The 13,278-nt window shown below is 46.5% G+C and overlaps 1 protein-coding gene across 1 annotated transcript in view; it reads left to right on the top strand.

Moving 5' to 3' along the window:
• Positions 1–13,278, top strand: part of PPM1D (protein phosphatase, Mg2+/Mn2+ dependent 1D) — a 68,612-nt gene that overhangs the window by 26,067 nt on the left and 29,267 nt on the right. Inside the window, exon 3 of the mRNA XM_062174807.1 lies at positions 7,376–7,500. Coding sequence (XP_062030791.1) covers positions 7,376–7,500 — 125 coding nt within the window. The remainder of the gene's footprint in view (positions 1–7,375; positions 7,501–13,278) is intronic.

Raw genomic sequence — 13,278 nt, 5'->3', positions numbered from 1 at the left:
CCTTCCAATGGCTGCCACGACTGGCGCGCTGTGGCCGGCGCACCGCGCTGATCCGAAGCCAGGAGCCAGGTGCTTCTCCTGGTCTCCCATGGGGTGCAGGGCCCAAGGACTTGGGCCATCCTCCACTGCACTCCCTGGCCACAGCAGAGAGCTGGCCTGGAAGAGTGGCAACCGGGACTGAATCCGGCGTCCTGACCGGGACTAGAACCCTGTGTGCCGGCACCGCAGTTGGAGGATTAGCCTATTGAGCCGCGGCGCCAGCCTTAATGTTTTATTTTTAAAATATTTATTTATTTATTTGAAAGAGTGACAGGGAGAGACCTTCAGACTGTTGGTTCACTCTCCAAATAACTGCAGTGGCTGAAGCCAGGGCTGGGCCAGACTGATACCAGAAGCCTAGAACTCTATCAGGTTTTCCCACATGAGTGGCAGGAGCCCAAATATTTGGGCCATCATTTACTGTTTTCCCAGGCACATTAACAGGGTGTGAGATCAGAGGCCAGTGCTGTGCCGCAGCAGGTTAAAACCCTGGCCTGAAGCACAGGCATCCCATGTGGGCACCGGTTCTAGTCCCGGCTGCTCCTCTTCTGATCCAGCTCTCTGCTGTGGCCTGGGTAGACAGTGGAAGATGGCCCAAGTGCTTGGGACCCTGCACCCACGTAGGAGACCTGGAAGAAGCTCCTGGCTCCTGGCTTCGGATCAGTGCAGCTCTGGCCGTTGTTGGGGAGTGAACCAGTGGATAGAAGACCCCTCTCTCTCTACCTCTCTACTTCTCTCTGTAACTCTTTCAAATAAATAAATCTTTAAAAAAAAAATGGAGTGAGATCAAAAGCAGAACTGCTGGGACTTGAACCAGCACTCCTGTATGGGATGCTGGTGTTGCAAATGTGTCCCAAAACTGTTTTTTTTGTTTTATTTTAACTGTCCTAAATGATTTATTAGGTATGCATTTTACAAACATTACTTGTGTTAGCAGTAACAGTGCAGTTGGAAGGTATTGTGCCTTCTCCAGGCTGCATGACGAGAACCACCAATAGTTTGAAGGAACTTGTGGCTCTTTCCAAGGCCACAACTCTTGCAGCCTACAGGTTCAGCCCACGCCATTTCCTTCTGCTTGTGGACTGCTTTGGTGATCCACTGGGTGTCAGAATTTCTTTTGAAAGCTTTATGGAATGGATCAATGAGGATAACCTTAAGAATTTGTATGCAGATTCTTCACCAGCCCAGTAAGAATTCAGGACTCAGAGCGCCCACAGTGATTCCCAGCTGTTCCTCAGCAACATACTGAAGGCTTTTTACAAACTTCAGCTGGTTAGCACCATGATGGACAGGATTGCCTAGGTTGCACCTTAGGAAATGGGCGCCTATGGCCTCCACGGTGCACACAAATCCTATATATGACATAGCATTCCTTGGCCTTGTAGCCCAGGCTGCCCCTTGTTGAGTTGGGTTGGTGGGGGGCACCCTGTGCAGCACAGAGAGCTGGCGGTACTGCCAGTAGTGGACCTTTAAGAGAAAGCGCATCACATCTGACTGCTTTCTTCATAGCTCCTGATGGACTTTTTTTTTTTTTTTTTTGTGGACAGTGAGAGAGAGAGACAGAGAGAAAGGTCTTCCTTTGCCGTTGGTTCACCCTCCAATGGCCGCTGTGGCTGGCGCGCTGCGGCCGGCATACCGCGCTGATCCGAAGCCAGGAGCCAGGTGCTTCTCCTGGTCTCCCATGCGGGTGCAGGGCCCAAGCACTTGGGCCATCCTCCATTGCACTCCTGGGCCACAGCAGAGAGCTGGCCTGGAAGAGGGGCAACCAGGACAGAATCCGGCGCCCCAACCGGGACTAGAACCCGGTGTGCCAGCGCTGCAAGGTGGAGGATTAGTCTAGTTAGCCACGGCGCCGGCACTCCTGATGTACTTGTAAGCATCCATCCTGGGTTACCTGATGCCTGCTGGCATATGGAATGAAAAACTGTTGTTTTAAATAGTAACAATATTTTGTCTTTAATTCTGCAGAAACACAGAGCCATAAATAATATCCTTGACTATTAAATATCAGGAGTGCTCCTAATATTAATTTGGAAGGAGCTACTATAATTATTTCAGTATTAAGTCTTAATCCTTTAGAAGCAATAGGGTAGCTGGCATTGTGGCTTAATGGGTTAAGCTGCCACCTGCAATGCTGGTATCCCACATGGGCTCCTGATTGGGTTCCAGCTGCTCCACTTCAAATCCAGCTTCCTGCTAATGTGCCTGGGAAAGCAGCTGAAGATGGCTCAGGTCCTTGGGGCCCTTAACACCCATGTGGCAGACCTGCATGAAGCTCCTGGCTCCTGGCTTCAGCCTGGACCCATCCTGGCCGTTGCAGCCATTTGGGGAGTAGACCAGCAGATGGAAGATCTCTCTCTCTCTCTACCTCTACCTCTACCTCTACCTCTACCTCTACCTCTACCTCTACCTCTACTTCTACCTTTCAAATGAAGTATTTTTAAAAAAGAAAAAGAGATGAATAGGGCTTTAAGATGGGATGGAGATTTCCTTTTTCATAATAACTTTTGTGTTTCAATTTTTATTTATTTTATTTTATTTTTTTGACAGGCAGAGTGGACAGTGAAAGAGAGAGAGAGAGAGAAAGGTCTTCCTTTGCCGTTGGTTCACCCTCCAATGGCCGCCGCGGTTGGCGCGCTGCGGCCAGCGCACCGTGCTGTTCCGAAGGCAGGAGCCAGGTGCTTCTCCTGGTCTCCCATGGGGTGCACTTGGGCCATCCTCCACTGCACTCCCGGGCCACAGCAGAGAGATGGCCTGGAAGAGGGGCAACTGGGACAGAATCCGGCGCCCCAACCGGGACTAGAACCCTGTGTGCCGGTGCCGCAAGGCGGAGGATTAGCCTAGTGAGCCACAGCGCCAGCCGCATTTCAATTAAAAAAAATATATATATTTATTTGAGTGGCAGAGTCACAGACAGAGAGAGGGAGAGACAGAGAGGTCCTCCATCCACTTGTTCACTTAGGAGCCAGGAGCTTCCTCTGGGTCTCCATGTTGGTGCAGGGGTCCAAGCACTTGGGCCATCTTCTGCTGCTTTCCCAGACCATTAGCAGGGAGCTGGATCAGAAGTAGAACAGCTGGGACTTGAACCGGCACCCATATGGATGCCAGTGCCACAGATGGAGGCTTAACCTGTTATGCCATAGCACTGGCCCCTCATTGATTCTTGTGAATGACAGATTCAGTCTTCACTATGCTCTTAGTTTTTTGAGGATCAGCATTGAAGAATTCATAAGACAACAAAATGACTGCCTTAGGCCTGCGCCGTGGCTTAACAGGCTAATCCTCTGCCTTGCGGCGCCGGCACACTGGGTTCTAGTCCCGGTCGGGGCGCCAGATTCTATCCCGGTTGCCCCTCTTCCAGGCCAGCTCTCTGCTATGGCCCGGGAAGGCAGTGGAGGATGGCCCAAGTCCTTGGGCCTTGCACCCGCATGGGAGACCAGGAGAAACACCTGGCTCCTGGCTTCGGATCAGCGAGATGTGCAGGCCGCAGCGGCCATTGGAGGGTGAACCAACGGCAAAAAGGAAGACCTTTCTCTCTGTCTCTTTCTCTATCCACTCTGCCTGTCAAAAAGAAAAAAAAAAAAATGACTGCCTTAGGTATTCTGGCTCTTAGAATATAGGTACTGCTTTCAGAACTGATAATTAAACTAATTACCAATTAATTAATTAAATGGGCTACTCAAAATTTCTGTTTTATATTAATACCTACAGCATTTCTTTTCTTTCTTCATTTCATAATTTTTGAAATAATAATGGCTTTCGTTATTAAAAGGCAGAGTTGTAAAGAGAGGGAGAGATAGAAAGATCGTCTGTCTGCTGGTTCACTCCTCAAATGACCACAACAGCCAAGGCTGGGCCAGGCTGAAGCCAGATGCTCAGAATTCCATCTGGATGTCCCATGTGAACTGCAGTGGCCCAGCTATTTGGGCCATCTTCCACTGCCTTCCCAGGCACACCAGCAGGTGGCTAGATCACAAGCAGGGCACCTGGGACTGAAACTGGCATTCATGCGATGCTGGCATCACAGGCAGTGGCCCAAAGCATTATGCCACAAAGCCGGCCCCTGTGTATAGCATTTTCTAGTACATTATTCTGTACTTGTTATGGTCCTTAACTGTACCTTCCAGTATGGTAGTCTGAAACCAGAAGCCAGAAGCTTCTTCAGGCTCTCCCACATGGGTGCAGGGGCCCAAACACTTGAGCCATCTTCTACTATTTCCCCATGTGGGAGACCAGGGTAGAGTTCTTTGTTCCCAGCTTCAGCCTGACCCAACCCTCACCATTGCAGCCATTTGGGGAGTAAAGCAGTGGACAGAAGATTTCTCTTTCTCTTCCTGCCTTTCAAGTAAAATAAAAAATAAATCTTAAAAAAAAAAAAAGCATGTGGAAGATTTTCTGATTTTCCTCTCCAATAAGTAGTTTTTTTTTTTTTTTTTGAAGATTTATTTATTTATTTGAACGTCAGAGTTACATAGAGAGGAGAGGCAAAGAGGTCTTCCATCCGATAGTTCAGTCCCCAATTTGCCACAGTGTCTGGAGCTGCGCTGATCCGAAGCCAGGAGCCAAGAGCTTCTTCCAGGTCTCCATATGGGTGCAGGGGCCCAAGGACCTGGGCCATCTACTGCTTTCCCAGACCATTGCAGAGAGCTGGATCGGCAGAGGAGCAGCCAGTCTTGAACTGGCAGCCATATAGGATGCCGGCGCTTCAGGCCAGGGTGTTAACCTGCTGTGCTATAGCGCCTGCCCCAAATAGTTTTTGAGAAGAAAGTTTCGGGGCCGGTGTTATAGAGTCGCAGGTAAAAGTGCCACCTGCAATGCTGCCAACCCATATGGGCGCTGGTTCGACTCTCAGCTGTTCCGTTTCCTATCCAGCTCTCTGGTATGGCTTGGGAAAGCAGTAGAAGATGGCCCAAGTCCTTGGGCCCCCGCACCCTTGTGGGAGGACTCTGAGGAAGCTCCTGGCTCCTGGCTTTGGGTCGGCGCAGCTCCTTGCAGCCAATTAAAGAGTGAACCAGCGGGTAGAAGACCTCTCTCTCTTTGCCTCTCTCTCTGTGTAACTCTGACTTTCAAAAAAATAAATCAATCTTAAGACAAAAACAAAACAAATTTTCTGCTTTATTAGGAAGATTGAGGCTATTTTGCTAATTCCTGTTTTTCTCGACCTAGGAAAGATCAGTCTTTTCTCATAGATTTTAAACCTTTATTTTGCTTTCCTTAGGACTTTTATTTCCTTTATTATCTTTTTCCTCTCCAGTCTTGCTTTGAAATAAGAGAATAGATAGGAAAATCATAGACAGAGGTAATGAGCTGACTCTGTATCTTAGAATGTAGAATATTTTAGAGTGACATTCTTTAGAGATGATCACCATTTTCTGTCATCACCTTTACATATCTTAAACCCAGTAACTTTTCAGTGCAAATACATTTAGTGTTTGACAGATATAGAATTGAAGCGTGCTGCTCCAAAAGTCAGTGTGGTAAGAAAATAACAGACTAGGGGCATATGTTTAGGGGCATATGCTTGGGTTGTCCACTTCCCATATTGGAGTTCATGGATTGGAGTCCTGGTTTTGCTGTCTGTTCTAGCTTCCTGATAATGTGCACTCTTGGATGCAGCAGGTAAAGGCTCAAGTTTTTGGTCCTTGCCACCTATATGGGAGACTGAGATTGAGAACCAAGCTCCTAGCTTTGGGCTGGCCCAGCCCTGGCTATTGTGGGCATTTCAGGAGTGAATCGATGCAACATGCAAGATCTTTCTCTGTCTCTGTCTCTGTCGAATAAAATGGAAAAAAAAAAAAAAAAAAAGACTGATACATACATGTCTGCTCATTAATAATCAGAAAACGGACAAGAAAACCACATATTATTGTCAGCTAGTCTGCCCATCTTTTCCTTGTAGATTATTTAGATTGTAATTATAAAAGGGTTTCTGGATTAGGGAAGTTAATTTAAGTTATTTTAATGTTTTTTTTTTTTTCTTAAAATTTATTTATTTATTTGAAAATCAGAGCTATACAGAGAGAAAGAGAGAGTCTTCCATCTGCTGGTTTACACCCTAAATGGCCACAACGGCTGGAGATGCACCATTCCAAAGCCTGGAGCCAGGAGCTTCCTCCAGGTCTCCCACTCAGGTGCAGGGGCCCAAGGACTTGGGCCATCTTCTACTGCTTTCCCAGGCTCTACCAGAGAGCTGGATTGGAAATGGAGCAGCTGGGACTTGAACTGGTGCCCATATGAGATGCTGGCAATGGAGGTGGTGGCTTTACCTGTAACGCTATAGCATCAGCCCCTATTTTAATGTTACCCATTGTTTGAGTCTTGGAAATCTGCTGTCTTAAGTTCTGTTGGATGGCTATAATGTCAAGTAAACCCTTTTCTTTAATATGTGCTTTTGCAGCTCTTCCTCTGCAGTGTCCCTTTTGGAGGAACATTTCCTTCCTATTGACTCTTTCAAAAATATTTCAGATAAACTATCATTAAATATATCTGTTTTTTTGTGTGTGTGTGTTTGTCCCATTTTAGTCATGCCAGATACAAGATGAGACATCATTTCTATTATTTTTGTTTGTTTGTTTTTTGCCAAGGTTTTGCACATGCTATAGTGTACTTGCTATTATGGAGAATTTCTTTTTGTGTTTTTCCAATTTCCAGTGAAACCTTCAGAACTACATAAACTTTCCTTTTCAGTGTCTTTTATACTATTATGTAATCCTTTTCCATTTTTGTAAGTTCTTTCTCATTTTTTTTAGTCAAGTCATTTTTTCTCACATGGTATCTATTCATTTTTCTTATTTCTATTTGATGTTGATTGGCCTATTTCATTAAATTTTTGAAGATTTACTTACTTATTTGAAAGGCAGAGTTACAGAGAAGCAGAGGCCAAGAGAGAGAGGAAGAGAAAGAGGTTGTTCATTTGTTGGTTCACTCCTGAATTGGTTGCAATGGCCATAGCTGCACTGATCCAAAGCCAGGAGCCAAGAGCTTCTTTGAGTCTCCCACACGGGTGCAGAACTTGGGCCATCTTCTACTGTTTTTCCCAGGCCATAGCAGAGAGCTGGACTGGAAGTGAAGTAGCCAAGACTTGAACCGGTGCCCTTAAAGGTTACCGGCACTGCAGGTGGTGGCATTACCTGCTACACCACAGTGTCAACCCCTGGCCTATTTCAGAAATCTCCAAATTCTCCTCATCTGAGCAGAAACTTTGGCTTATGCATCTTTGGATGTGAATGAATAAGTCATTGATTATTGATAATATAATCTTAGGATATTAACACCCTGAGCTACCTTAGTTGTTGTGTTTTAGTCATAGTATTTTTACGAACTTTTTATTTTTTAGTGTAATGAACAAGTCTGGAGTGAATCGTGTAGTTTGGAAACGACCTCGGCTTACTCACAACGGACCTGTTAGAAGGAGCACAGTTATTGACCAGATTCCTTTTCTGGCAGTAGCAAGAGCACTTGGTAAGTAGAATTTAACATTTGGTGAAAACATTGGATTTTCTATACTATATGGAAGGGACTGAGATCTAATCCCTTACTAGGCGTATGATAAGGGTAGATGTATAATAATTAAATATACTGAAACCTAATTGAAGGGTGGTTATTTAATTCAGCTTTTGGGACATCTGCATCCCAGGTGGAGTGCCCTGTGTTCAAGTCTTTTTTTTTTTTTTTTTTTCTTTTTAAGTTTTATTTTTTGAAAGGCAGTGATACAGAGAGGCAGAAGCAGAGAGAGATCTTCCATCTGCTGGTTCACTCTCCAAATGGCCACAATGGCCAAAGCTGGGTATGTCTGAAGCCAAGTGCTTCTTCCTGGTCTCCCACACAGGTGTAGGGGCCTCAAGGACTTTGGCCATCTTCTGCTTTTCCAGGCCATAGCAGAGAGCTGGATTAGAAGTGGAGCAGCCAGGTCTTGAACTGGCACCCAAATGGGATGCCGTCACTGCAGGGAGCGGCTTTATGTGCTACACCACAGTACTGGTCCTGTGTTCAAGGCTTGACTCTTCTTCCAGTTCCAGCTTCCTGCTAATGTACCTTCACCCTGGGAGGCAATGGGTGACAGCCCAGTAGTTCGTTCTCTATGATCCATGTGGGGGTCTCAGATTGAGTTCCTGGGTCCTGTCTTAGGCCTGTCCTAGTCCCAGCTGTTGTGGGCATTACAACTACTGTTAAAAAAAGAGAACCTAGTGTGGAAGGATAAGGTATTGTTTCATTTCCACATATTCTTTGATTGTGACATATTCTGTGTCTGGCTGACTTGTAAGGGAAGCATGGATTGAGCGTTTGGCTCATCGGTTGATACTGTTCCAAAAGTCTGGGTCCTAGGTGGGAATGCCTGGGTTTGAGTCTTGGCTCTACTTCTTTTTTTTTTTTAAGATTTTATTTATTTATTTGAGAGGTAGAGTTACAGACAGTGAAGGGGAGAGACAGAGAGAAAGGTCTTCCTTCCGTTGGTTCACTCTCCAAATGGCCGCAAAGGCTGGAATGTGCCGATCTGAAGCCAGGAGCCAGGTCCTTCTTCCGGGTCTCCCATGCATATGCAGGGGCCCAAGGACTTGGGCCAGCTTCTACTGCTCTCCCAGGCCATAGCAGAGAGCTGGATTGGAAGCAAAGCAGCCGAGACTAGAATCGGCGCCCATATGGGATGCCAGTGCCGCAAGCAGAGGATTAACCTACTCTGCCTCGGCACTGGCCCCTTCTGAATCCAGTTTTCCTGTTGATGGGCATCCTAGGCAAGCAACAGGTGATGACTCATGTATGTAGGTCCCTGCTACCCATGTGATCATGTGATCGACCTGTAGTGAGCTCTGGCTGTTGTGGCTATTTGTGTGGATGGAAGACTTCCTTCCCTCCCTCCCTCCCTCCCTCCCTCCTTCCTTCCCTCCCTTCCTGCTACGGCTGGCACTCTGCCTATCCGAAGCCAGGAGCCAGGTACTTCTTCCTGGTTTCCCATGTGGGTGCAGGAGCCCAAACACTTGGGCCATCCTTCATTGCCCTCCCAGGCCACAGCAGAGAGCTGACTGGAAGAGGAGCACCCAGGACTAAAACCCAGGGAAGACTTCTTTTTCTCTCTCTGCCTCTGCCTCTGCTTCTCTGTAACTCTGCCTTTCAAATACATAAATAAATCTTTAAAAAAAAAAGTATTTAAAAAAAAGTCCTTCCCTACTTCGACCTTTAATATTCCTCCTAAGAGCCTTTAAGCATTTTTTTCTTTAATTAGCAGAATCAATTGTCCTTGACAAAATACAAAACAGTTCTTACTACCTGGTATTGAAATGAAGGCCAAGTAGAGAATTACAACAATTGAAATACCTTATCATGGCTGTGCTAAATGGGAGTAATTTTTCTGAAGAAAGTTGCTTTAAGGAAGCCCCAGTCTGTTCCTTTTCCCCTCATTCTGCTTGTTTGTTTGTTTATTTATTTATTTGAAAGACAGAGAAGCAGAGACAGAGAGATCTTCCATCCACTGATTCACTCCCCAAATAGCTGCAGTGGCTGGAGTTGGGCCGATCTGAAGCAGGAGTCTGGAGCTTCTTCTGGGTCTCCCACGCGGATTCTGGGACCCAAACACTTTAGAAATCTTCCACTGCTTTCTCAGGCTATCAGCAGAGAGCTGGATCAAAAGTGGAGCAGTTGAGTCTTGAACCAGCACCCATATGGGATGTTGGCACTGCAGGTGGTGGCTTTACCCGCTGTACCACAGCGCCAGGCCCCCATCCCCTTCTTTCATCTACAGGTGTTTGAGAACGGACTTGATGTTTGGCATTAGGCTTTGGAAATAGAATACAGATTCACTCTGTGTTCTAATGGAATAAAACCATGTAGGCAAAAAAGAATAAAAGTAAACTCATATAAATAATTACAGTTAGGAAGTACCATGAAAGAAATAGGGTGCTGTGAGAAAGAATGATTGAGAAGAGAGTAGTTACTTTAGAGTTTGGTGAAAATACTCCTCTTAGCTGAAATTTTAAGTCTGGTAAGGAGCTACTGTCGTGAAGAGCCTATGGAAGAAGATTATTTCAGGCATAGATCCAGAAGTGGAAAAGAGCTCAGCATATTCCAGTAATTGTCAAAAGACTAGAGCTGGTGAGGTAAATGTGGGCTGTATCACAGCAGATATTTACATTCTGGTCTGTTTTTGGTCAGAAGCATTTAGAGATATTAAGCTAAGGAATAACATCATCTGATATGCTTTTTTTTTTTTTTTAAATGGGACATACTTTTTTTTAAGCAATGTTTTTAAAGACTTATTTAATTGAAAGAGTTATACAGAGAGAGAAGGAGAGGCAGAGAGAGAATGAGAGAGCTTCATTTGTGGATTCACTCCCCAGTTGGCCGCAATGGCTGGAGCTGTGCCGATCCAAAGCCAGGAGCTTCTTCTGGGTGTCCCATGCGGGTGCAGGGGCCCAAGGACATGGGCCATCTTCTACTGCTTTCCCAGGCTATAACAGAGAGCTGGATTGGAAGTGGAGCAGCCATGTCTCAAACCGGCGCCAATATGGGATGCCACAGTGCCAGCCCTGCCTGATAGGCCTTTTAAAAAGATGATGCTTGGTGGCTATTTTGCCTAACAATTAAGACACCAGGTAAGACATGGCATTCTATATCACAGTGCCTGGGTTTGAGTCTCAGCTCCACTCTAATTCCAGTTTTCTGCTAGTGAAGATCCTGGGAGGCAGCAAGGGAAGAACTTCAGTAGTTGTGTCCCTGCCACTCGTGAGAGACCTGGATTGAATTCCTGGCTCCTGGCTTCAGTTTGGCTCAGCTGTAGGTGTTTCAGATATTCGGCCAGAGGTGCGCCAGTCCGAGCCAGGAGCTTCTTCCAGGTCTCCCATGCCGGTACAGGGGCCCAAGGACTGTGGGTCATCCTCTACTAATTTTCCAGGACAGGGCAAAGAGCTGGATTGGAAGTGGAGCAGCCGGGACTCAAAGCAGCCCCCATATGGGATGCCAGCACTGCAGGTGGTAGCTTTACCCGCTATGCCACAGCGCTGGCCCCGAGATCTCACTTCTTAATATTGTTAAAATGGCAATGAAATTTTACTGTGAGTTTTAGAAAGGGCACAAACTTCAAACTATGACATATTACCTACCTCATAAGATGACTTAATACTGTATCAAGTACTTAGAATAATAACTGTCACATAGTATGCTACAAATGTTACTGATATTTATTGAAGTAGGGCAGTGATAAGATTCTGTTGCCTTTTTTTTTTAGATTTATTTTGTTGATTTGAAAGGCAGAGCTACAGAAAGAGAGATCTTCCATCCACAGGTTCACTGTGTCTGCAATGGTTGGGGATTAGCCAGGGTGAATCCAGGAGCCCAGAACTTCATCTTGGTCTTACCATATGGGCAGTAGGGGCCTCAAGCACTTGGGCCAGCCTCTGCTGCTTCCCCAGGCACATTAGCATGAAGCTAGATCCGAAGTGGAGCAGTCAATACTTGAACTGGCACCCATATGGGATGCCAGCGTTGCAGGTGGCAACTTAACTTGCTGTGCTGTGACACTGGCTACTCAGTTTTTTACCGGATCTTTTTATTTTTGACAGGTAGAGTTACAGAGAGAGAGAGACAGAGAGAAAGGTCTTCCTTCCGTTGGTTCACCCCCCAAATGGCTGCTATGGCCGGTGCTACACTGATCCAAAGCCTGGAGCCAGGTGCTTCTTCCTGGTCTCCCATGCGGGTGCAGGGGCCCAAGCACTTGGGCTATCCTCCACTGCCCTCCCAAGCCACAGCAGAGAGCTGAACTGAAAGAGGAGCAACTGGGACTAGAACCCGGTGCCCATATGGGTTGCCGGCGCCGCAGTCAGAGGATTAGTACATGATCATTTTGACTGATACATAGCTAAGATTGTAAGAAAATAAAATTGAGGATAAGGATACCATTAAGAGTCCTACCAAAATATTCTAGGCACTTCTTTTTTTTTTTAATTTTTTTTTGGTAGAAACAAGGCTAATTTAAGTTGTTCTGATGATTCCCAGTAGACAGCCCTTTGTATCTGCAGATTGAAAATATCCAGAAAAAAAATTTTTAGAAGATTTATTTATTTATTTATTTATTTGAAAGGCTAGAGTTAGAGAGAGAGGGAGACAGAGGTCTTCCATCCTCTGGTTCACTTTCTGAGGCTGGGCCAGACTGAAGCCAGGAGCTTCTTCTAGGTCTCTCCCATGTGGGTACAGGGGCCCAAGGACTTGGGCCATCCTCCGCTGCTTTCTAGACTGATTAGCAGGGAGTTGGATCAGAAGTGGTGCAGCTGGGACTCAAACAAGCCCATTTATGTGATGCTGCCATTGCAGGCCATGGCTTAACCTGCTATCCCACAGTGCCAGGCCTGAAAAAATTCTTTATCAAATTTATACAGACTTTTTTTTTTTCTTTTAAAGATTTTTTTTTTGGACAGAGTTAGACAGTGAGAGAGAGAGAGAGACAGAGAGAAAGGTCTTCTTTCTGTTGGTTCACCCCCTAAATGGCCGCCACGGCCAGCATGCTGTGCCGATCTGAAGCCAGGAGTCAGGTGCTTCCTCCTGGTCTCCCATGCGGGTGCAGGACCCAAGCACTTGGGCCATCCTCCACTGCCTTCCTGGGCCACAGCAGAGAGCTGGACTGGAAGAGGAGCAACTGGGACAGAACCTGGCGCCCCAACTGGGACTAGAACCTAGGGTACCGGCGCTGCAGGCAGAGGATTAGCCAAGTGAGCTGTGGTGCTGGCCAAAGATTTGGTTTTTTTTAATTGGAAAATCAGTGTTAGAGAGAGATCTTCCATCTGCTGGTTCATTTCCCATATGGCCACAACAACTGGGACTGGGCCAGGCCAAAGCCATGAACCAGGAGCTTCTTCCAGATCTCCCATGTGGGTGGCAGGGGCCCAAGCACTTGGGCCATCTTCTGCTGCCTTTCTCAGGCCATGAGCAGGGAGCTGGATTAGAGGTGGAGCAACCTGGTCATGAACCAGCCTCCGTATGGGATGGTGGCATTGCATGCAGTGTTATTATGCAATAACGCTTGCCCCCATATACAGACTTTTTTGTTTCGTTATTCCCTAACAATAATATATAGTAGGGGCCAGTGCTGTGGCATAGAGGGTGAAGCCGCCACCTGCAATGTCGTCATCCCATATGGGCACCCGTTCTAGTCCCGGCTGCTCCTCTTCCAATCCATCTCTCTGTTATGGCCTGGGAGGGTAGTGGAGGACGGCTCAAGTCCTTGGGCCCCTGCATATGCGTGGGAGACCTGGA

This window comes from Lepus europaeus, chromosome 18 (assembly GCF_033115175.1).
Source record: "Lepus europaeus isolate LE1 chromosome 18, mLepTim1.pri, whole genome shotgun sequence".
NCBI classification, from domain to species: domain Eukaryota; kingdom Metazoa; phylum Chordata; class Mammalia; order Lagomorpha; family Leporidae; genus Lepus; species Lepus europaeus.
The sequence above is the reverse complement of the archived record's forward strand: the minus strand, read 5'-3'. Positions and strand labels throughout refer to the sequence as shown.